General features: G+C 39.1%; 1 protein-coding gene across 1 annotated transcript; it reads right to left on the bottom strand.

Annotated features, from left to right (window-relative positions):
- Positions 1-8: 8 nt before the first annotated feature.
- LOC130574900 (solute carrier family 22 member 15-like) lies at positions 9-20,654 on the bottom strand. Its single transcript, XM_057368409.1, has 12 exons — positions 20,535-20,654; positions 18,591-18,737; positions 16,039-16,171; positions 15,205-15,369; positions 13,514-13,643; positions 11,801-12,022; positions 11,145-11,285; positions 9,305-9,390; positions 6,135-6,243; positions 4,305-4,377; positions 3,635-3,798; positions 9-2,677 (listed from the first exon to the last, which is right to left on the bottom strand). The coding sequence occupies exons 1-12, from the start codon at positions 20,628-20,630 to the stop codon at positions 2,665-2,667; spliced, it is 1,479 nt and encodes a 492-aa protein (XP_057224392.1). The 5' UTR covers positions 20,631-20,654; the 3' UTR covers positions 9-2,664.
- Between the last annotated feature and the right edge of the window lie 1,817 nt (positions 20,655-22,471).

The raw sequence follows: 22,471 nt of genomic DNA, 5'->3' as shown, positions 1-22,471 counted from the left end.
TCAAATGCTGTAATAAAGCCTTCAGATCAGTTTAAAAACAGCTAAGGAAAGAAAGGCAATTTCACAAYCAAGTGCTAAAACACTGAAGATGTTCTAATGCAAAAATAGATGAACAGGGCAGATGTGACATTACAATCAAATTTCAACACACAAATAAAGCACAGGGAAAGAGCCAGAAGTGATACTTAGGGATGGAGACTATGACCTAATGTGTGTAATTAAGCCACGYGAATTAATTAAGCTCCTTTTGTTCTTTTTACAGAGAAAAGGAAAGCAAAAGATAATGGTCCCACACTGAGTAAAGATTTTATTAGGGCATTCCCCCCCTCCACCAAATGCTTTGTCTTATTAAACACAGAGCAAGAAGTGGCTCTACATGAGGAATTTCTGATTCTACAAAGTCAAAGCTTTAAGGGAAGAYACATACTCTGAAAAGCTGTTATTTGACCAAAAATGCTGCCTTTTTGSATTTTCTGTGGCACAGACAGTTATGAATGACACAGAATTGTTTTTTAACTTTTAAGATTCAATGCACTGATGACGTTGGTCCAACTAAAAATATTAYCAATAAAGCTGCAAATAATGTCCTTATTTCCAATTAGGAAAAATACAATTTTTTTCCCTGAAGAGTATAATTTCGTACACCGATACCAAAAGGCAGCAAGGATATCTAACGTAAAATGGCAAATAAGGTGTTAAACTGAATGGAAATCTTAAGAAGCAAAAAATGGAAGTSGATGTTTCTGTCTGTATTTTGTTTTTTCATCTTGGAGACAAAGTACCAAAGCAGCTTCCACACTGGCCTAGGCTCATAAAAAGARCTCCAGGTGCCATGAGTCATGCCAGGGCTGCTGGAAAGATCGTTAACTTATTTGGGAATACAGAGCTTTCTGGTCATCAATCCACCAAATTCACACAGTCACCCCAGGCAAAGAAGTCATTAATTCCAGGTCAAATAAAGCAGAAATAAGCATGTTCAAAATGCAAATTGTCTTTGTTTCCCATTTTTTCACATGATGTTGAATTAAAGGAAGAGGAAAAATGCACTGATGCAGTGCAGGAGGGAGAAATCACTCCGAACACATAACAGTACCTTTATGATCCTTCTTTCCGGAGTCTTGTCTCTGCTTTGGGAATACAACTTTATATCATTCTATTTCCTATTAAACTTTATTTCCTGTAATAAAAAAAMCGAAGGCTACAGTAACAGAACTTGGTCTTTACCATATCCCTGCTGACCCAATTATRCCTTTGAAGAGGTGTAATAGTTACTATGGTTATAAATGTTAATGCAATAGAAGGCACTAATGTTAGGGAAAAAAAATATTCCAAACTCAATTGCAATCCTCATGAATAAATAAATGATCAGAAAATAAATGTCTGCAGCACATTTGATTGTCTGTCATCCAGCTCTGTTGCTGGAGGTTTAGGAAATGCACCATCCCACCTGCATGTCAACATGGCCCAAACATTGTTCTGATCACCACCTGATCATCACCCCTCAGGCTCCTGCTCATGCTCCTGGTGGAGCACACGTGGGCACAGCACAGATTTGGGTGAGGCAGCCAAGCAGAGCATAAAAAATGGGTATAAAAATGCACACACACTTCCACAGGTGCTTGTTCCATTGCAGAACTATTCTRTAACTATGGAACGTCTCAAAACACAGACACCTTGCAGGAGCCTTTTCCTATCAATATATTAAAGGGCCAAAATCAAAATAATACACATATTCTTTGAGAACACCTGGGTAAACATCCTGGGAAAAGCAGTATTCATAATACAGGTATTAAATTTTTTCTTTTTAATAACAAAATTGTGYTTGCCATCAAAAAGCCTGTAACATTTGTGATGCATCTATTCCAAGATAAATACATTAGCTGTTAGCCAATCAGTGTTCCCCTTGCAGGAAGAATTCCCAAYTGACTATGTGAAATACACTGGATTATGCATCACTACATATATTACACAATATGTAATTCATGTTCAGTTCTTTTTCATTCCACACGTACATCTAGAACTTTATAACCTTTCTCTGAGAAGTTACTCATCRTCTCCTTTATATGTACCTCTTCAAGCCCTGGCAGTTTTTCCAATGTAATTTTACTTATCTCCTGCTCAGATTTCTTATGCTAGACATAGGAAGGTCAACAACACATAAAAATCTTTCGTCTCTTCACAGTGTGAGGCATAAACGGTAATTTCGAGGCAAAAAAAAAAACCTGTCAAGAAAATCAGCACATACAGGATGCTACTCCCTTTCCCAATTCCAGCTTGACAGAATATATAAGGCATCTAAATTTTAAATTATACACATCACTTCAATGACAACATTCTCGCTTCATCTGAAGCTGCCAATTACATTTTGTAAAATAAATTAATACTTCACTTCAAGRAGCTGTAGAGAAGTCCAAACCTCTGAAGTGTGCTTTTGTTAAGTCATTAAATTAATGCACAGATTTGTCAGCTCTTCTCTCGCAAGCTTTGATCAACTTATTCCATCTTCTCCATTTGCCTCCACATACAAAGTGTTGAGCRTGCTACAAACAGCATTATACATGAGCCCTCCAACGTTTCCTGTCAGATATCTGGGGTGAGACTGCCCTTCAACTTCTCAATGCAYGCTTCATTTTCCAGACAGGCCTCACACTCAAGTGTTTTCTTCTAACTGGTTTGCCTGTCAGACAGAAGAGAAATAATTACTGAAAATGTTTTGCATGTCATATTTTTCTTGTCCTATTTTATAGCCTARTATTAAATGTGAAAACCAGAATTCATTGATTTTTTTAAGAAATGAGAAGTGAAATGGCATTTGAAGGAGATTGGGGTTTTTTTTTCCATTTCAGCTGAATGCAGCATTGTATTAAGCATAAAAAAGAGCAGAATAGTGTGTGTAGAATGATTAARCTGATTAAGTATAATAATTACCAGATAATTAACAAGTTAGCATATCAAGAAAAAACATAAGAAAACCACATATTCTTTTATTCCTATATTAAGCCTGCTTCATTCTAAGCTAACAATTCCTTTCTTATACAAATCCTCTCCCTACTCCTCCCTTTYAAAACTAATTCTTCTGGCAAACCATTCCCAAACTTACAGGGTATCTTGACATTTTCTATTTTATTACCTGTTGAATCAAACAAAAATGTCATTTCCCACTTCAGAAGTTGAATTCAGTGCCTATCAATGACAGAAAAACACTTGAAATGGCTTTAATCCAGGAGACTAGTGAAGGATAAGACACTTCTTCCAATAGATATTAATAGTAGATTATRGTCTACTATAAATATGACAGAGGCACAATCCAATATATGAAAAATATGCCTAAGTGTTTTACTGCAAAAGCTCAGGAATATTGCTGGGTGTATTGTCCTTGATTATGTCAGACTTTTCCTTAAGGAAACAGAACAGTATTTATTTACATATAATTTAATGCCTACAGGTGATTGCTGCTATCCTTTTCATCCTTAAGAGCCAAGGGATAAATTTTATCTCCATTAAATGCAGGAGACAGATGACTTTAGAAGCCTCCTGCACATGTTCACTAATGCACACTCTAATCAAGACACAGTCTTGTGGCTCACATATGATACAAGGGRAAATAATGCAAAGATATAGTAAAAAAAATTACTCTGCCTCTTCATTTTGGAGCACTTGGTATCTGTGAGTGTGCAGGTCTTCAAYGCTCTCAGCAATCGGCTTATTTAGTGTTTCTGGCAGAAGGAGAGTCAGGAATCCTGCTGACAGTCCACTGATTCCAAACACCACAAATGGTACAGAAGGACTAAGAGATTTCTAAAATTCAAAACACACAGTAAAAGCACASCATTCTTACCTGCTCTTAAAACACACAAACTGCAGTCAAAACCAAAAAGCTACAACTTGTCACTCAAATAGTTAAGGCAATTAAGGCAAGTTAAATACTGTTAAGGCAAAGAAACCCAAAAAATACCATTTCACAGAAACACCTTCATGTGACAAYGTAATTTTTTACATATTAAGAGAATTCAGATACTGAGTGAGCCTTAGCAGTAGCAAATTTATTATATTACAGTCATTTCACCAACACGTGAGATAGATGACACAACACAAATACTAGAATATTTTAAAAAAACAATAAAATTTATGTATTTTTAAAAGTCTTGTTTATTAACGCTTAAAACTGAGCAAACATTACTTAATTTTTCATTAAAACAACTTTTTTTCCAAGTAGTATCAGCACATGTGCCAAAATCAACAAGATGCTTTTGAGAGAAATTTAAGGAATTTGAGTTAAATAAAAAACTTTAAAATAACCTTACCATAGATGGCACAAACGGAGCCAAAATGCCCCCAAATCTGCAAGACATGGAGCAGACACCCAAGCCAGCATTTCTGTTTTGAAACAAAGGATAAAAGATTTGTACTTTTAGAATACACAACTGAATCATGTGGTGACACTGCCAGAGCAACCTTATAAATAGAAATMTTTAGTAGACTTTAATTTAAATGAAGCTTTTAAAGACCTCCAGTAGTTAGTCCAAAGGTTTGTTCTTACATCTATATTACTAGAGCCATGATTATATTTTGTCTCCAAAGGTAACCTTACTCTTTGTCCAAAATGCAAACAGCATGAAGTTTTCTATTTTTAACCTTTTCCCCCACARGTATTTTAATGACACATCCAAAAGGAAAAAAGCCTGAAGCACAAACACTGCCCAGCCTACAGCACTGCCCCATTTCTAGCATGAGATGTATTTGTCATTGCTGCATGAAGCAGCTAACTTAAAATACATCCCTAACAGTCCTCATGCCTCAAATAATAATTAGGTTTGGAAAAAAAAAAAAAGACACATTTCAGTGACGCCAGGAGCACTACAAAGTTTTGCAGCGACCACTAGATGGTGATGCTGCTTTACTTATTTAACACCACAGCCCTTCTCTTGCAGAAACTGTAATATTTGCAATTAAAAGTCCCAGAGAGGTATTAAACATTGTTAAATGTATAAATTGTCAAATCTCCGGAATTTTCATATGTTTAATGTAACAATCTGCCACATTATTAAACATGAYTTTTCTAATAAAGTAGCTAATTTTTTTTAACTTCCTTTAACCTTACATGTTCTCCACTGCTGGTCTGTGAATTTGGCATGCAAATTCCTTTTCTTGCCAGAATATTACTGCAGATTCTCAAATGAAGCAGCACTTTACTCAATTTTTTTTTTAATATTCCTAATTACAAATACTTAATTTYAAACACTCTGAAAGAGTCCTGTAATTCCTGCTAGGTATGCTTGGTGTCACCATCCTCACTACGGTGCCACAGTCCACATCCACTCCTCATCAGCTTTCAGCTTTCCCTGCTCTCTCTAAACTGGGCCCAAGTTTTGCAGGAGATTTCAAGTTGCTTTTCTTAACAAACTTCTGCAATATGACTCAAATTCTTACYATGTACTTAGAGGATCATTTGGAAAGTCATATGGAACCAAGAGGGGAATGAAATGTATTGTATTTTCCTATATTGGATTTATCTTGGGATAATGAAGTAACCTCACAGGGATTTGGTAAGAACAATGAAAAATAAATTTTTCGCCCAGTTGTTCATCAATTAGATTATGTGGAGCATATTACCGTCATAGATATACTGTTAATATCAGTTGAATTATGAATATTTAATTAAAYAATAAAGATACAGAAAAGCACTTGTTTTCCAGTGGGCAAACAAACAATTTGGGAGATGTAAGAATACAAAGGACTTGTGTAAATAGTCCCTGCTGTAAATAATCTGCATTTATGATTAAGTTAGCACATGTTTCCATCGCATTGTTACATTTGGGGTTGCACCTGCAATTTTACTCCCAAAACCCAAAAACACAGCACCTGCCACTGCAGCACAAGACAGGTGGTTTTCATGCTTTTATTCTGGATTCAGACCTAGAGCAAGTTGCCCCAAACAGCCTGGGAAAGTGCACAGGTACAAAATGTGTGAATACTAGAAGAAGRTCTTTTGAGCCCTGGCCAAATTGCTTAATTACAAAAAGAACCCATATTGTTATTTCAGACAAAAATAATTAAATATTAAAGAACACCAGCAATCAGTATCGCYGAGCATGAAAACCAATTTTATTTCCCCTGAAGCTCTGTTAAATTACCTTAGCACTGTTGGGTACAGCTCAGATGTATAAATGTATAGGATGTTGAAAGCAGCACTGACCATCATTTTTCCACACAGAGCTAACAAAGTGGGACCAAGGAGGAGACCTTTCAGGAAAAAGAAATCAAGGCGTAAGCATGAAATGTCTATTTTCTTACTTTTTTCCATAAACATCCAGCCCTCTTTAAGACATCTCACAAACCCAATGTTTAATGCATACATTTTTCAACAACAGGCAAGAAGGATATCTCAGCTCTTCCCAACCAAACTAGTCTAAGAACAGAGAGTTTAAAATTTAGAACAAAGAAAACCAACCATTTTTGGCCAAGTATAAAATGATCACAGGTCTAAATGGAAGGGCTGCTGCTTCCAGCTGTGCAGCCAGAACATCCCAGCAGGGAAGCACGTCTTGTGATGAGCACAGACAACACACCCTCCTTGGTGTATTTATTAGAGTAAACCCATAACACACACTGTTCACTTCAACAGTTTAYTTGCTCCCCAAGGATGCCCTGTTAGGACTCAGAACTGCAACAGCTCTGTAATTGGAAAGAACAAATGCTAGTGCAGCCCAGTTCACTAACAGACAGTTTAGTTGGCTGAAGTGTGCATGTTTTAAAGTCTTCAATTAAAGTGATTTTAGTCTTGGTTATGTTTGCACCATYTGTTTCAACAAAGTGATACTGAAATAGTTTTTTTTCAGCATGAAAAAGAATCCCTGAATGTCCTTATTTCAGGTTCTCATCCTCAGCATTGAGTTCAGTGTGGTTCTGTCCGGATCAAATGATATTCATTATGTAATGGGCAACTCTGATTGTTTCTTAATTGCTTTTCTTTTAGTTTTGCCCTTGCATATTCTCAGTACAATTCATCTGCTCAAGTCAGACTATTTCATGCAGAAACTGTATGTGAACTGAAATSCAGAGACTTGATTCAGCTTCTTTAGGCAATTTTGCAGTTATTTCTGTAATTCACACGAAAGAGATACAACATTTCCATCCAAGTTCTCCTTTTGCTCAGGGAGAACTGCAATATTCCATACAGCTGCCACATGTAAAAATGTGAATCTGGTCCTCCACCCTGCTGGGTGCTGTCAGAAAGCTGGGACATCCCTTGTCTTCCATTAAGCAAACCCGAGGCAATGAAGATATTTGTAATTTTCAAAAGTGTTTTAAAACTTGCTGTTCTTCTCCCWGAAGAATTAAAATTGAACACTGCATATCCACATATTAGCAACAGAGCATGGGAAGTTTTGAGTTTACKATCAAAACAGAAGAAAGACACTGTCTAGACAGAGAAATTAAGACTCATATTCTTAGGAATGAATTTTAAGTGCACTGTTCTCCAGGTTCCCTCCCTCAGGGGATTCTGAAGGCTGGCCATGTGGGGAATTATYGTGGGATGAGAAGTATACTGGAAATATCCAGGGAAGCTGACGTGCAGTAAAAATAAGCCCAGACACAGTCCTTATGATTTTCTTGGAGTCTTGGAATATATTTTTGAAAAACTGCCCATTATTTTTTTYCMWTTWAAAAAAAAMSTAACAGCATTAAAAACAGGAATGCACATTGTCCTATGGGATTCTGGTGGACATGGATCAGTCACTCCCTCAGTCTATCAGTGCCATTAACAGCCTCCTTTGCAGTGCCATTATGTAGAGTCACCCTCTGACAGTCATTTTCAGGGTGAAAGTTCACTTAAGAAGTACTTCTGGAACTCACGGAATTTCAACCTACTTTAGAAAAAGTATCCACCATGAAAGGTTAGTTATCAACACAAAATACCCAACATTAACAAAAGCTGAGGTAAAATCGATTCAAAGAACTGCAAATTCTCTTTCCTTTTTCTGTGGAAAGCAGATCAATAAAAGCCACAAAAAGGTATTATGTGTTCAGCACAAGCAGATAAATCTAAATGAATGSTAAAACCCAGTTACCTTTAGACTAGTAGCCTCCTTTGTTTACTATAGCATAAAGCAAACATAAAATGCAGATATCTTTGTGCTTTYACAGCAGCTTTTGGAAGAAAATAGTGTTACAGCTTCAGTTTCCCTCCACTGCCACTTCCCCTCACCATTTTCCAGTCTGATACACAAACTCACGGACAAGTTTTAAGTGATAAGGAAGGAGAGARCTGAGGGATGTATCAGTTTTTACCTAACCATTGAATGAATTTTAGTCTCAAATTCAGTACACATCTCTAACAACAAAAACATTCTTGGTTTATTCCACAGGGGACATTACCAGAATCAGATTCTCATTCACAAGTTAGCAGAGTTATTTAGAAATCAAGCAAAGATTACAGACATGAGAGGCATAATGACATCTCATTAAAATCTGAAATCCCTTGTAATAAAATCAAGGATCCTATCAGTCACTCAGAAGAACAGAGACTTGGACAAACATAACAGTAATAGGAAGGTCAGACTGGAGCTGCAACCATCATTTTCATCATGCTTGGAACCAAATTTATTTCTACTGAACTGACACAGATCCCCCTGGGCAAAGAGCCTCTCTACACTGCAAACTTAGATGTTTTAGGGGGATTAAAGTCAAGTCAACTGGGAAAGGCAGATGATGTCCTACAAATTAGYAAACTCTTCAGGAATATTACCCTATGCTAATTAGTCCCTACTGTTTTTCTATCATTTTACAATTTTTAAAAAGAAGCATGAAAAGCAAACATGTTSGAATAAAAAATCTGTCTCAATAAAAGGAGCAACAAAGCATTTGAGAACTTGAATTAACACAAGATGGCAAATTAGATTATGGGACATTTTATCTCTGTCTGGTTTTCTTCCTGGGACTTCTCTGAGATCAATTGGAACTGATGCCAGACAGCATTTATATCTGTTAAGAATAAATACAGCCTATGGAAGACGACCCGGTAATCACATTGGTGCTCCTCAGTCAAAACACTGCTAAGGCTGAAGCATTTCTAATRAAGTGATGTTAGGAAAAACAAAAGCAGAGAGCAGTCTCACATTRTCTGTTAGTGCCCTTAGCTTTCAGYAGCAAAAATAAATTTAATAATACAGAATTAATAAAAATAAAACAAATGGATAGGTCTTTAGGCCCTCATATACTCAGTGACAAAATTATAAATTAAGTTTTGTCASTTTTCTATACAAATTAAGAAACTTCTACTTTAGCAGCAGCACACACTTACCAGCATTTGTTGGTAAAAACATGGTAAATATACAGGCAAATCCTGCAAATGTCAGAAAACACGTCATGGTTTTACGTCTGCCAGACCTAGAAGRAAAAGAGYACCCAGGTAAAGATGAAAACAAAGYCCTTCAGTGTCTTTAACTTKTCCAGAAAATAKCCAWGTACTAAAYACTAAAKTACACAGCARCRTAAGTTATAAATCTATTGTACCATGGTAAGTGTTTCAGATCTTGCTTCCCTAGTTCTGTRTATTGAAATCCTCCCACAGGAGCTTTCCTTTTTCTAGTCAAGGTTTCATTTCTAAWGCTGTGGAATTTGTAGCCTTGAGAAGACTCCATCTCCTTTGGCAACAAGAACTCAAGGCTTTCTTCTCTGTAGTGAGCAAGGCAATGGGCCTTGTCTCCAAAAGGGCATTAGAGTGTACACACAAAAAGATCAAATGAGTAGTGCTCAAGAAAATGTAATTCAAATACTTATTAATATGGATTTTTCCTTTACAACCTTGCATAAATGTATACAGTTGTAACACACTATAAAACTGTTTTGTATGCTTTTATGTCTAACAGTATACACACACAAATGACCATTTTTACTGTCTGGTGTTTTAAAATAAAAGAGAAAACAACAGGACAGAAAATCATCAGCCCATCYCCACATCTGCCATATTTAAATATTTCATAATTATTTGCAAAGCTCCACAAGTTAAGATATTCTTAGCAACAATTTGCCAGCATGTAGAAATGCCACACACACTTGTTACTTTAAAAACTTTCTCAGCTATTTCTAACTACTTTCCCATACTACTAGAACTACAGGTTATCTGTAACTTGGTTTTAAAAGTCTAAAGTATTTTTGCAACAASCAGTTTATACTTTAAGGATGTTGCTCACTCAAACTGAATGAAAACAGAGCAGGGGCTCATCACATTCTGTTTTGTAGTAAACCATCTAAAACGACACATATTGCTTCAGGAAACCAAAAACTTGAAAATTATAATTAGTTTGTCAAATTATGATGAAAAATAAGAAAAGGGAAAAAAAAAAAGAACTTGTGCAGTTTGTTGTTTAAATAAATGCTTGTCTGACTTAGACTTTGTGGGCTCAAGGTGAAGGTTGGCTGCTAGTTTCATTTTGTGGTTTGACCAAGCTGACAGCTTTTTACTGCCCAAAACACCCCAAAGGTGACATCCTCTCCAGGCTGAAGAAAACAGGATTTTTGCCACTGATCTCGGTGAGACCAAAGTTTCATTACAAAGACACTGAATATGAAAGGTTACACAAAACCCTGAGGAGCCCTGTGTCGTCTGACTGTTTGGCCTTTGGAAAATAGTACCCACATAAAGGATGGCTTCCAAACACACTGGGAAGTGTAAAAATGCATGGACATGGCCTTCATGAAAATTTAACAGCTCTCACTTCAAAATTCTCTTTGAAACGTAAAAATGAACAATTCTAAAAACTGCTTTCAACTGGAGTTGGTAGGCACTACAAAAACCAAGTTATTCTGAATAAAATATGTAAGAGATATATATAACCCACTGATACTTAAATAACTAAGATATTCTTTTTTTCCATAAGGACCAAACTTTTTAATAACATTAATCATTGAAAAGCTTATCTCTGGAGTAATGCAAGAAATAAGCAAAACTAAAAATGTGAAGAGGTAGAAAACCAGGCTCTCATTTCTGTATCAAGTGCAGAAACCCCTGCAGTGAAGTAAATCCCCAAAGAACCAGCACTGTTAGAAAAATAGTGAAATACCCTACTGAGAAAAATATTAATATTTTTCTTAGGTATCTATAAATATATGCAGAGAACTGGGAAATAAACTTTTCTTACCAGGATTTCTCAATAAAAAACATGCAGAGAGGAAATGCTGGAACTTCCACAAGACCAGAAAGAGCTACATTTAAATACAGATTTCCTCTTAATTCACCAGCGTTTAAAGTTAGTCCATAGTACACAAAGCTACAGACATACCTAAAAATAACCAGGAAAGTTTTGTTATTAACTGAACTAGTCTTGTGCCACTTTTCAAAACAGCACTTAACATAAAATTATGTTTTAAAAAGCCAATATTTTATCTTTCTCACAATTTTCCTCCACTTGATCTGCATAACGTAATTTTGGGCTTCTTAATTCAGACCTCTATGGTTGCTWTCCATGCAGTGTTTTTCTTCCTAARACTGGTTCAAACATACATCCCATCAGTTCTGTCTGCTTCAGCTTCTCATTTCAGTCTGCTCTCACCACATTATTTCTTTAGTAGGTTTTGAAGCAGTTTCTGAGTGACACACTGATAATAAAACACCACCAGCAATAATAATGAAACACCAACCTTACAAGACATTGTTTCAGATGATTGTTRCCTGCCATCTACTGACAAATTTATKATTTACTTTCTTAGGAYATAAATTTTAAGAGAAAAGGATGAAAATTTTGTTTGCTTCCTCCTGCCTGACTCATTCCCAGCASCTCAGCATCCTATTACYTACCAGATAAACATCAGAACTGTGGTTCTCCACCGAAGGACAGGGTGTTTAACCAAGTTCAGGATCCCAGCTGCTGATTCATYCTTTCTCAAAGGTCCTGCACTTGGTTTCAATTTTAGATTTAATCTCTCTTTTCCATTACTAAGGGCAATACACTGCAGCACACCTTCAGCTTCTGCCATTTTCCCTTGGGAGTACAACCATCTTGGAGATTCTGGAAGCATGCTAACCAGAGAGAAAATCAACACAGTCATCTCAGAAGAGCTGACATCTAATTCTTGACTTGTACTGACCTGGCTTCTTTGGCAATGCTATGYTACCATGGCCCAGGAAGCACCTCAMAYCTCTATTATCTGAGCAGCCTGGACAAAAGTTCTTCTCATCAAGTTTATTTCAAGCCTTCCCATTATGGAAAGGGCTCTGAATTAGAGTGGAAAGAAAAGGAAGGAAACCTTTGTGGGGAATTAGTTGTCAGGCTCCAGCACCAGCTCATTGCTGCTGAAATAAGTTTAAAATCTCTTGTTCCCACATATTATCATAACATCCTTGCTTACCACAACTTCATGATTCCTGCCTTCCCCCCCGCCATTATCAGCTTTTATGAGCCATAAAATAAAAAATTGAATATTTTGAATTGAACATTAATTTTCTCTGGCACTCTAACAGACATATATATCCTACAACCAAACTTAGCTTTCATTACTCCAAGGGATCCCAGTATTTTTAGTATTTGGGGAAGTAATTCTACTTCATCAGAAACAGAACACCATAGAGGAAAATATATCAYGGAGAACTTCTTTATGATGCCCACWGGCTTAGTATTCTTTTACTACAGGAAGAAAGGTGGGATTGTAGTGTATTCTTTAAAAGAATGTATTTCAAGAGCAGATCCATCTAAAAAAATAATTGAAATCAGAAGAGCTTTTTTCCATCTGTGCTGTGCAGTATGCCAGACATTCCTTCTATTAACATGCAGGCAACACTAATTCTTTTATTTTTTCTGCAGTTTTAACTAGTGATTAGAAACATACAAAGTGCATAACTTCTTATGTTAAAAGAGGTTTCTCTAAGAGCACAGACCAGAAAAAGCTAACACTTAATTCCTTACATACTGTGGCAGTTTATAACCATTATATGATAATGCCAATGTAGGAAKTCTGGACAGGAGCACCAGCACTAGGAACAGGCACAAGGAACCTCAAAAGCAAGCAGATACATAGCAAAACATGCTAAAAGGGTAATTCCAAGTGCTGCCACTTATATCCCTTTGCATGCATCTCATGGAAAGAAACTCTAAAATCACTCTTAAGATGACTTTCAAAAGTTTTCAAGTACTGAAGCTCTGCTTTGGCAAGAGGCAMTGCTCCTGGCAGATGCTCCAGCTCGCAGCCTCTGGCAGGCCTTGCTTCCCYTCCCCAAGCAGATCTGTAATCAAGTTTTCTTGGACAGCTGGCACACAGCTGCTCTTTGCAGTGCTGGCCACCACAGCTGTAACAGCATTCAGAAACACAAATTTGTATTCTGGGTAACCCCAACTTTCTGCTTCATTTAACACCCCTTCTTCCTGCACAATATAATTTGAATCTTGCTTGGTTCACAAAACCATACAGAAAAAAGTCATGCTCACTTTTACCACTCACTCAAATGATGACAAGAAAACGTAACTTAATTACTGCATCTTTTTCCTTATTATTAGAATGCATGTGAACCACTTACAAAGAAAGGAGGAGGAAGAAGACTCCCGGGGTGTTGGACAGGAAGGTAAGGTAGCGCCATTCTCTGACACAGTAACCCAGCAAAGCATAAACAGCAATGCCAACTGCAAATGTCAGATTAGTTAAGGAACCTGAAAATACAAGACCAAACCAGTCACTATAGAAACCAATAACAAAAGAAAAAAAATTTCTTAAGCAGAAGCCCCAAATTCCTAGTCTATGATACATCTCAATAAAATAACAATTTTATGAGCTATGTTTGTAGCACTTGTGAACTAGCTGGCTTAAATCCATTATACAAACCCAGTGAAGAACAGCTTCATGGACTGTGTGGTAGGGATAGGGGTTTTTCTCCCGAGAACTGAAGAGTGGGACACAGGAGAGAGTAAGAAAATAACAAGGAATTTACAGGTCAGAGAAAAACCTGATGACAGAAAGGGGAAGCATTGAGAACAAGTGCTTTATTTAGGACTATCAGGGCAATCTTGAATAGAAGCAGCAGGCTGGAGCAGAAACTGAAACTAATTTACAGAAGTACAAGGACTGGAGTCAGTACAAAACCAGCTGCCAAGCCAGTGCTTTCCTACACCAGATGTCTGATGAACAAGGATAAATAAAAATGTTTAGAATATCCAAAAGCCTAGAAACAAACCTGCTGCAGCCTACCACAGCAGATCCTCTAGGAATGCAGTCTCAGCTGCCCCCACAAGGGCCAGCTCACAGCAACAGCCAGCTCATCTGAGCTGCACCCAGCAGCTCCCTCTGCTTCTGCCCCTCCTTCTCAGCACTGAGCACAACCAGAACAGAGCACCTACAGCAACAAGCACCGGGAAATGGAAATGGCCTGGCTCTTCCATCCACCAGGAGGCTGGCCCTGCAGGGAAAAGGCTGGGAAGAGCAGAAAGACACAACAGGACAACAGAGAGGGAAGAGCGGGAGAGAGAAAAGGCGTAAGTCAGGAAAGTGAACTGAGAAGAAAAGGAAAATTCAGTGCTTTAAAGAGAAAAAAAAAAAAAAGTGGAAGGATATAACTAAACCTCAACTGTCTCATACATACCCAGGACTTCAGAGAAAAAAAAAGCAGAATGAAGCAACTAAATACATGAGGGAAAGAAATATGCTTACAGCCATGGCAAGTCAGCCTTTGGAGAATGTTTTTCTCCACACTGCACAAGCCAGAAAGGAGTTACAGCCTGAGCTAATCCAGCTTCAMAACTGACTGATATGCAAGTGTTAAACTTACTTAGGTCTTGGCAGGGGCATATGAAAAAAAGGACATTTAAAAATACTGGATGGTCAGMACATTCAGCAGTGGAAAAAACACAAATCAGGCACTAACTCATTTTGTGGTTCAGAGAAACTTCCCAGAATACCTTCCCAAGGTACCATACAGCAGAACTAGGCAGAAGCTGCCAAAACTTTTTTTTTTTTAAATATAATGCAGTGTACACACTTAGAAATTTTAGGAATTAATGTAACAATTGGAAAAATCCAGTTTTGCTGTTTATCAAACAAACTCAACCCCATTTTCCTTATTCAGGCACCTTTCCCACAGAAACCAGAACTTGGATGAATCACACCACATGCATCTGACTTATACTACAACTGACTTGACTTGGTAAAAATGTTAAAAGGTACTGATAGAACAATATATGTCACAGTAACAATGATTAAATATATCCCAAATCCCACCTGTAAATGACCAAAATGATTTTCCTACATATTCTTGTGTTAGGACAAATGATACAAGAGCCATTCCTCCATTCACAATTCCAACAAAAAAACGTGAAATTGCAAATACATCATAATTCGGAGCTAAGGCTGTGACATACCCAAAAATGACATCAAAAAATAGACCTGCAGAGACAGAATAAAATGTAATTAGTACTTCTGCTACACAGTTTGAACTCCACACAAGGAAAGAGATCACAGCCAGTTACTGACTATAACAATTAGTCTGGAGTACTCGTCTCTCATCTCTCATATTTGGCTTTCTGAAACCACACCATATGAAAATTACAATCATTTTCAAAAATTACAATCATTTTCAAGTCACACACTTGAGCTTTGCAATGCCAAAGATGGCATTTCCTTGAGAAAATGTTCTCACTTAACAAGACCCTTTGTTTGGAAACACAGCTGGAAAACCAATCCCCAGGAGCTGAGTAACCCACACGGAAGATGCTTCGGTAAATCAGTCTCCCTCACCCTCTTGAAAAAAAAGCAAAATCATTTTGATTCGGAACAGTATGATTAGGCAATGTGTGGAATACTGTGCTCCAGTAGAGACAGCCATGGCAACACCAGGTTTTTTCACCTCCCACTGACACTCCCTGACCTCTGAGCTGCTCAGCACACTGGCACCAGGCAATTGCAGTGCTGCCCACTCCATGTGAAAACGCTTATACAGGTCACTGACAGAGCAGGGACCCCATAGGCAGCCTTTGAGTAGAGTGGCCCAGGGACAGCCAAGCAAGAGATGCTTTCCTTGTAGAATACTTCAGAAAAACCTTTTAACAATCTTACCCGAGATATACACTGGTTTCCTGCCTAGTTTATCTGACAAAGGGCCAAATGTGATATTTCCAATGAGCAATCCAGCAAAAAACAGAGATGATGCAAGGCTTACTTTGTAGGCTTCTTGTTCAATTAGATACCACTATTAAAAAAAAAAAAAAAAAAACAAACAACAACTTATTAAAAGTATGCCCTTGTCCGAAAATAATAAAAAGCTATCAACATATTACTCTTGTCATTTCCCACTTGTTTTATATCACATTAAAGTTTTAGTCAAAGTTTGACAGACAAGCCAACAGTAGTCACTTTCTTTCCTCACAAACAGATTCTAACATGTCTCCTCCTGGAAATTTCATTGTAATAAATTAAAATTGTTCCACTTGATAAACATCATTAGCTGTACCCCAATTCCMAAGCTTTGGCAAGGCAGCTTATCTCAGGTAATTAAAACAAGGACCTGTGAACAGTTTAGCCATTTCAGCACTAAACCAGCACAGCCATTTCGATGAACAGTTTGTAAAATTGCTTCATTAACAAGTAKTATGCATGTTCACTCCTGCAGTACTTAGAGAGTTAAACTGTGCTTCCTGAWCTGTGAGTGATCCCTGGTGCCTTTCCTCACCACACACGTGCTGAACTCTAGAAGAGAACCAGAAAGGGATTACAACAAAATAACCTTGTTTCTTAAAAAGGCACAGAACTAGTTATGGGCTACTTGTTGGTATTTCAGTATCTTATTGCCCATGTGCATTTAKAATAAAAGAAAAGTTAGAAATAAATCATGGATTTCTTTATAAAATATACTTTCTACCTCATTCAAAAACTAAACTYAGGCAGCACAATCATCAGAGAGAAGAAAATTAACTGAGAATAGGTTGAAAATACTATTTCCTGATGGGGCAAGGCATGCAGACAGCCTGCACAATGRTAAGTTCTTGAAGTAGAACACAAGAGCCACTTTGGAGTTTTTCTGCACTCCACCTGCAAAACCAGAACAGAACTCAGAATGTTTAAGCTCCATGAAATTTAATCTTCACCACCAAATCAAGGAAATAAACTTGACAGAAGCAGCTCTTGCAGGACAGAACAACAGAAAAGACTTCTCCTGCAAACTGGTATTTCTGCTGCTTGGTGGTTGCATGTTAGTATTTTAACAAGTCTGATATAATTATCTGTGAGGATAATAACTTTTAAAAGAATGCATCTATCTACTTCATTTGCACAAAGGAATCTTATTAAATATTCTTCAGATTTAACAGTAGCTTGCCAACAAAAATGTTGCCAATTTTGCTCTCACCAACACAGACATCCTTTGAGCTCTTTACATCCACGTGTCAGTCTGATTTAGTTACTAGAACGCTATCAGCAAAATGCTGGCCAGCACCTGGAGATTTCATAAACTATTAACAGTACAGTGTTCAGAAATCTTAAAATTAACAAAATGCATAGGAACACAAATTTATTTTGAATAATCTTGGGAATTGTCACATATTTTGAAAACAGGGACACTGACTTCTAAATTTAAAACCAGAGTATTAGTTAAAGTTTGATGACTTCTGATTATATATTAAGCACTACCCCATATCAGGCACCCTGCTGAGAGTCTGCAACTGGAGTGTGATCTTGGAAAACAGGCTAATCAAAAATATCTGTTTCTGACAGAGGATATGATCCAATATTGCATAATTCCTTATGAGTAGTCACTCCATTTTTCCAAATAAACATCACACAGGCCCCCTTGGGATAATGGGAGGGAAGCAAAATTTGGCATCAGCTATACACCAAGTGCTAACCTGTCTTATAGGAGTTTACTGACAACTGCTCCCAGAATTCCATCGGCAGAACTCCTGCAGTTCACCCCAKCAGCCAAGCCACCCACAGAGCCTCTTTTCTGGCACTGGCAGCAAGGCTGAGGTCACTCGTGTTTGCCTAAGTGTTATAGCCCGGGGACCAGGAAAAAGCAAGCACAGCCTCTTGCCTGGAATTTGTAAGGCATGAGGAGGAAGGRTCAAGCTTCTGTCCCACTTGGCAAACTCCAATCTGTTCCATCTCCCACTTTCACCACACATAAAAATATCCAGACATGTAGTGCATGAGCTCCATTTTAATGGTTGTAGTCTTTAATATGTATCTTCTGTAACTAATGCATAGCAAAATTACATGCACAGCAGATTGTGCAGACGTGACAGACTGAACCTTTTCTCAGTACAAAACAGACATTAGGAGGAACTCATTGTAAATTCTAGAGTTATAAACTGCTAATTAAATGACCATTGTTCATTAATGACTTTCTAAAACAGCTGAAAGTAAAACTGAAAACCAAATAAATAATATACAGAAAGTTAAATCTAAATTAATAAGTGTTAGATTTATTCAGCCACATACTTTCAGATTTTAAAATGACAAAATGAAAGACACAGACAAGTTGATTACAAAAATTTTAACACCATAAGCAAAACATTACACTAAACTCTGCTTGGTTTTTCCAAGCACTATGTTGTGCACTAGTGCCACAAATCCCAAGAGGAGGAGAACTGATTAGGAATGAGAGAAGTACTTGCCTCAGTTACGATGGATGTGAAATTCCTAGCAAAATGGATATGCTTGGCAAGCTCAGCTTTGCTCACCAGAATTCCTTCTTGGTCTCTATGATACTCAGGYACAGCTCCCACAAGCACAATAAGCATTGACTGACAAGCCACATATACCTTAAAATAAAACATAAKCATTTACCCTGAACAATCCCAAGASATGTAATASTGSAAGCTTTTCATTAAACCAAYAATTAACAAATTCCCTTTACCCAGCATCCCAAAGGAAACACAGTCAGCCTATTGTATTTAAATCCTGGATGTGGCCCTGAAGATTGTTGGGAGCAGCAAGTACCACTCGAGAAAGGCTGGTGTATTTCCAATAAAAGTTTCATCTGGAAACCTCCTTCCTGCTGTATAGCAGTTCAGTTTGTTCTTTCAGTTATGTAGCCAGACATGGGAAAGGAAGATGTTAAGAATTTCATTACAGCTTCATGGGTGAGATCCAAGACTAAAAGCATTTTATATAATAAAGGTTTTACTTCCTATATTCCATGGAATAAAACATGCAGTAATAAGTTAAAAAAAAAAAAGTTACCCAAGCTTGTATTTTTTTTTTTCATCTTTGCTAGTTATTTCCATTTCAGGGACTGAATTCTTAATYTGATCATCAGGAAAACTAGAATGTGCAGGAATAAAAAATATTTTCTTCCAGAAACCCTTATGAGAATATTGATTCATTGAGATGGGCCTCAAGATATTTTGAACATCTCCCAGGACTTGCATGCTATTTTTACTAGCCTAAAATAACATTCTATTTAAGCCTATCTATGTATTAGTGATTTTTAGCAGGTTACCACCAGTGGAAAAGTTTTGACTCTAGAATGGCTCTCTTCACTGGGCCACATGTCTTTGGCTGGTGCACCTGGTTGGATGTTGTTTTAACATCCCATTTAATCCTGTGCTTATCTTGGACACTCCTGCAGAAACAAGTTACAAACAAAAACCTGCAATCAGCCCAATCTCCCTCCCACCAGCGTTTAGCTCAAAATGCAGAACTGCACTAATAGGAGGAAGCCTGATACAAGAAAACTGAGGGAATGAAACATAAATATTTGCATGCTRGGGTGTGGACACTGCTTAAAGACAGCACCCTGCATACTGCTTTCACAAGAGATTGGGGCRGGGAGGGGAGGGGGTAAATAAAAAGAAAAAGAAACAGAAACGACATTTGGTGGGGGTTACACTCCATTTCCCTCCAGTCAGCGGAAGTTTAAAAGCCACTCTTCAGAAAGTGAACAAGTTAAAAAGACRTGAATAGGAGTAAGAAAAACAGATCATAAACTTTAACAAGCATGCAAGACAGCACTAAAGTAAGCAAGAGGTTTGACAGGMAACTTAGAAAAGAACCAAATCCGTTTTGGAACCCACATGAATACAAGCGRGGCTCCAAGAGAATGTTTGCCGCCAAGAAGGAGGTGTGAGGGAGGGGAGAGCTGCTGTGCCAGCTTCCGCAGGAGCCAGAGGAGCTCAAGGACAAGGCACAGCGGGACCGGGACGGGGACAGAGAGCCCCGGGCACCGGCGGGACCGGGACGGGGACAGAGAGCCCCGGGCACCGGCGGGACAGGGACGGGGACAGAGAGCCCCGGGCACCGGCGGGACAGGGAGGGCACAGAGAGCCCCGGGCACCGGCGGGACCCCCCCGGCCCAGAGGGATCCCCGAGCCAGCAGCAGCCGCCGGCAGGGCGGGGGTGTGAGGGAGCGGGGCGGGAAGCGGGTGCGGAGCATCCCGGCAGCAGCAGCAGCAGCCTGTATCCGGGAGCGGCACCGCCGTCCCGGCTCTGCCCGCACGCTCCGGGATGCTGYTGGGCTGCGGAAAGAGAAACCAAASGGAGCCCGCCGCGCCTCAGCTCCCCGAACGCCGAGAACRCGGAAGCGAGAGCCGCGAGGAGYCCCGGCGGCCCCACCTCACCTGCAGCAGCACCAGGAACGCCGTGAGGCGCCGCTGCCCAGCGCCGAACGCCCCCGCCGCCACGAAGGCCTCCTCCAGCTCCAGCTGCAGCTCCATGCCCGGCGCCAGGGCCCGCCCGGAGCCGAGCCGAGCCGAGCCGAGCCGCGCCCCCGCGGCCCCGCCCCGCCGGCACAGCGCTCCCGGAGCGCGGGCAGAACGGCCCCGGCACGGCCTGAAGCGCTCGTTCCCTTCGGTAAAACACGAGAGCCCAACAGCCCCTGGAGGAGGAGAGCGCCGTGAGGAGCATCAGGCGCTGAGGAACAGCCTCCCCACTGCTCCAGGGACAAACGGCTCCCACCAGAGGAGGATGGCCCAGGCAGGATGCACGGGGATATGGCCACAGCTCCTCTCCGGCCAAAAGGCACTCAAAGGGGAGCTCCGACAGACACCCCAGAGAGCACAACTGCTTGGCACTTTTTCCACAGCGGTTTGAACAAGGGAGCAGAATTCCTTCTTTGTGACCTCAATTTTAAGAGAAGCAGTGTTTTTCATCAAGATACAATCTACTCTAGTTAATTGTAGGCTGCTACCAAAGGTTCATTTTGCTCAGTGTTCTTCTCCACAGGCTGCTGTCTCTGATTATTGAATTGGCAGGGCCATCTCCTGCTTCTGTAGGTGCCCCATTACCCAAGGGCCAATGTGAACTACCATAAATGTTCTGTTGACCCAGGGGCTTGCAGCATGATACCTAACAGCTCCACATCCTATGGACAGCAGGAGAAACTCCCTTCAAGTTAGCAAGAATAGACATTAACCACCATGAATTAAACCTGAGAAAAAGGGGTTTGACAAAAGCAGAGTGAGTGGTCTTTGGTACTGCTCCTTCAACACACATGGTTACGGCTGCATTTTTCCTAGCATTTAGTTTTTAGCATTTAGGTTTTAGTTTTGCTTTGGGGCTTTTAAGTCTTTCCCCTCAGCCATATCAAGAAATTCTTTCCTTTCAGGCAGTAAGCTAGGATGACCTCCCCTCAGTATTCTTAGACCAGGAGAACTTAAATTGGTTGAGATTGGCAGGGATGGCACAGCTCCCCGAGAAACGGTGAGTGCCACGCAACATCRTGTGGTACACAGGAAGAGCTAAGTGAGGGTCAAAGTACTGCTTACCTTGGAACTGTGACAGCCTGGAAAGAAGGAACTTTCTAAATAATTTCTAAGCATTCCCATCCATATAGTTACCACACATTAGCAGACAATAATGAAATCCAACATTTTCAACTCCTTGTAGCAGCTCCAGCTGCTTTCATGATTCCTATCCTGATTTAAACAGAGCAATCTGTTGCTGAACCTTGGCAAAGGCAGGCAGACATAAGACAGGCTCCCAYTCTATTTCTGAATACATCTACAGAAAGAACAAAAATTATTTTGGAAGAACACTGATTTTACAAGACCTGTTAGATTTCCCCTCATATTCTACCATCTGTTTCCCATGTTAGTGTGGAAAACACATAATGCCTCAGGACTCAAAAAAAAGCCCACAAAACAAAAAAGTCCCAACAAAACCACAAAATCAAAACCAACCCCCCCCCCAAAAAAAAACCTCAACCAAATTCTGTCATCACTGCTGTTGCTGAATCTTTAACATTTTAGTCAAGAGGTGCATATCATTATGTACTAGAATATAGTAACTACTTTGTTAACAGCAATTCAGATAATATCCACTGCATCCTGCTCAAAGCAGCATTTATTAAAGATAGCATCAAGATAAGTCAATGAATAATGAAGCTTTCCATCCTACAAATATGTAAACAAGTTGTCAGCAAGGTATTGTATTATTGTATTATTACAATATAAAAATTAAAGCTTACATTGCGTTTTTTTAAAGCTACTACCTTCAGTCCAAACRTGTAGTGTCTCTGGTTTGTAGCATTTAAAAATACAAGTTCTTGAAAAATGCT

This window comes from Malurus melanocephalus, unplaced genomic scaffold, assembly GCF_030028575.1.
Source record: "Malurus melanocephalus ecotype Western Australia unplaced genomic scaffold, MMel_1.1 scaffold_91, whole genome shotgun sequence".
Lineage (NCBI taxonomy): Eukaryota > Metazoa > Chordata > Aves > Passeriformes > Maluridae > Malurus > Malurus melanocephalus.
The sequence above is the reverse complement of the archived record's forward strand: the minus strand, read 5'-3'. Positions and strand labels throughout refer to the sequence as shown.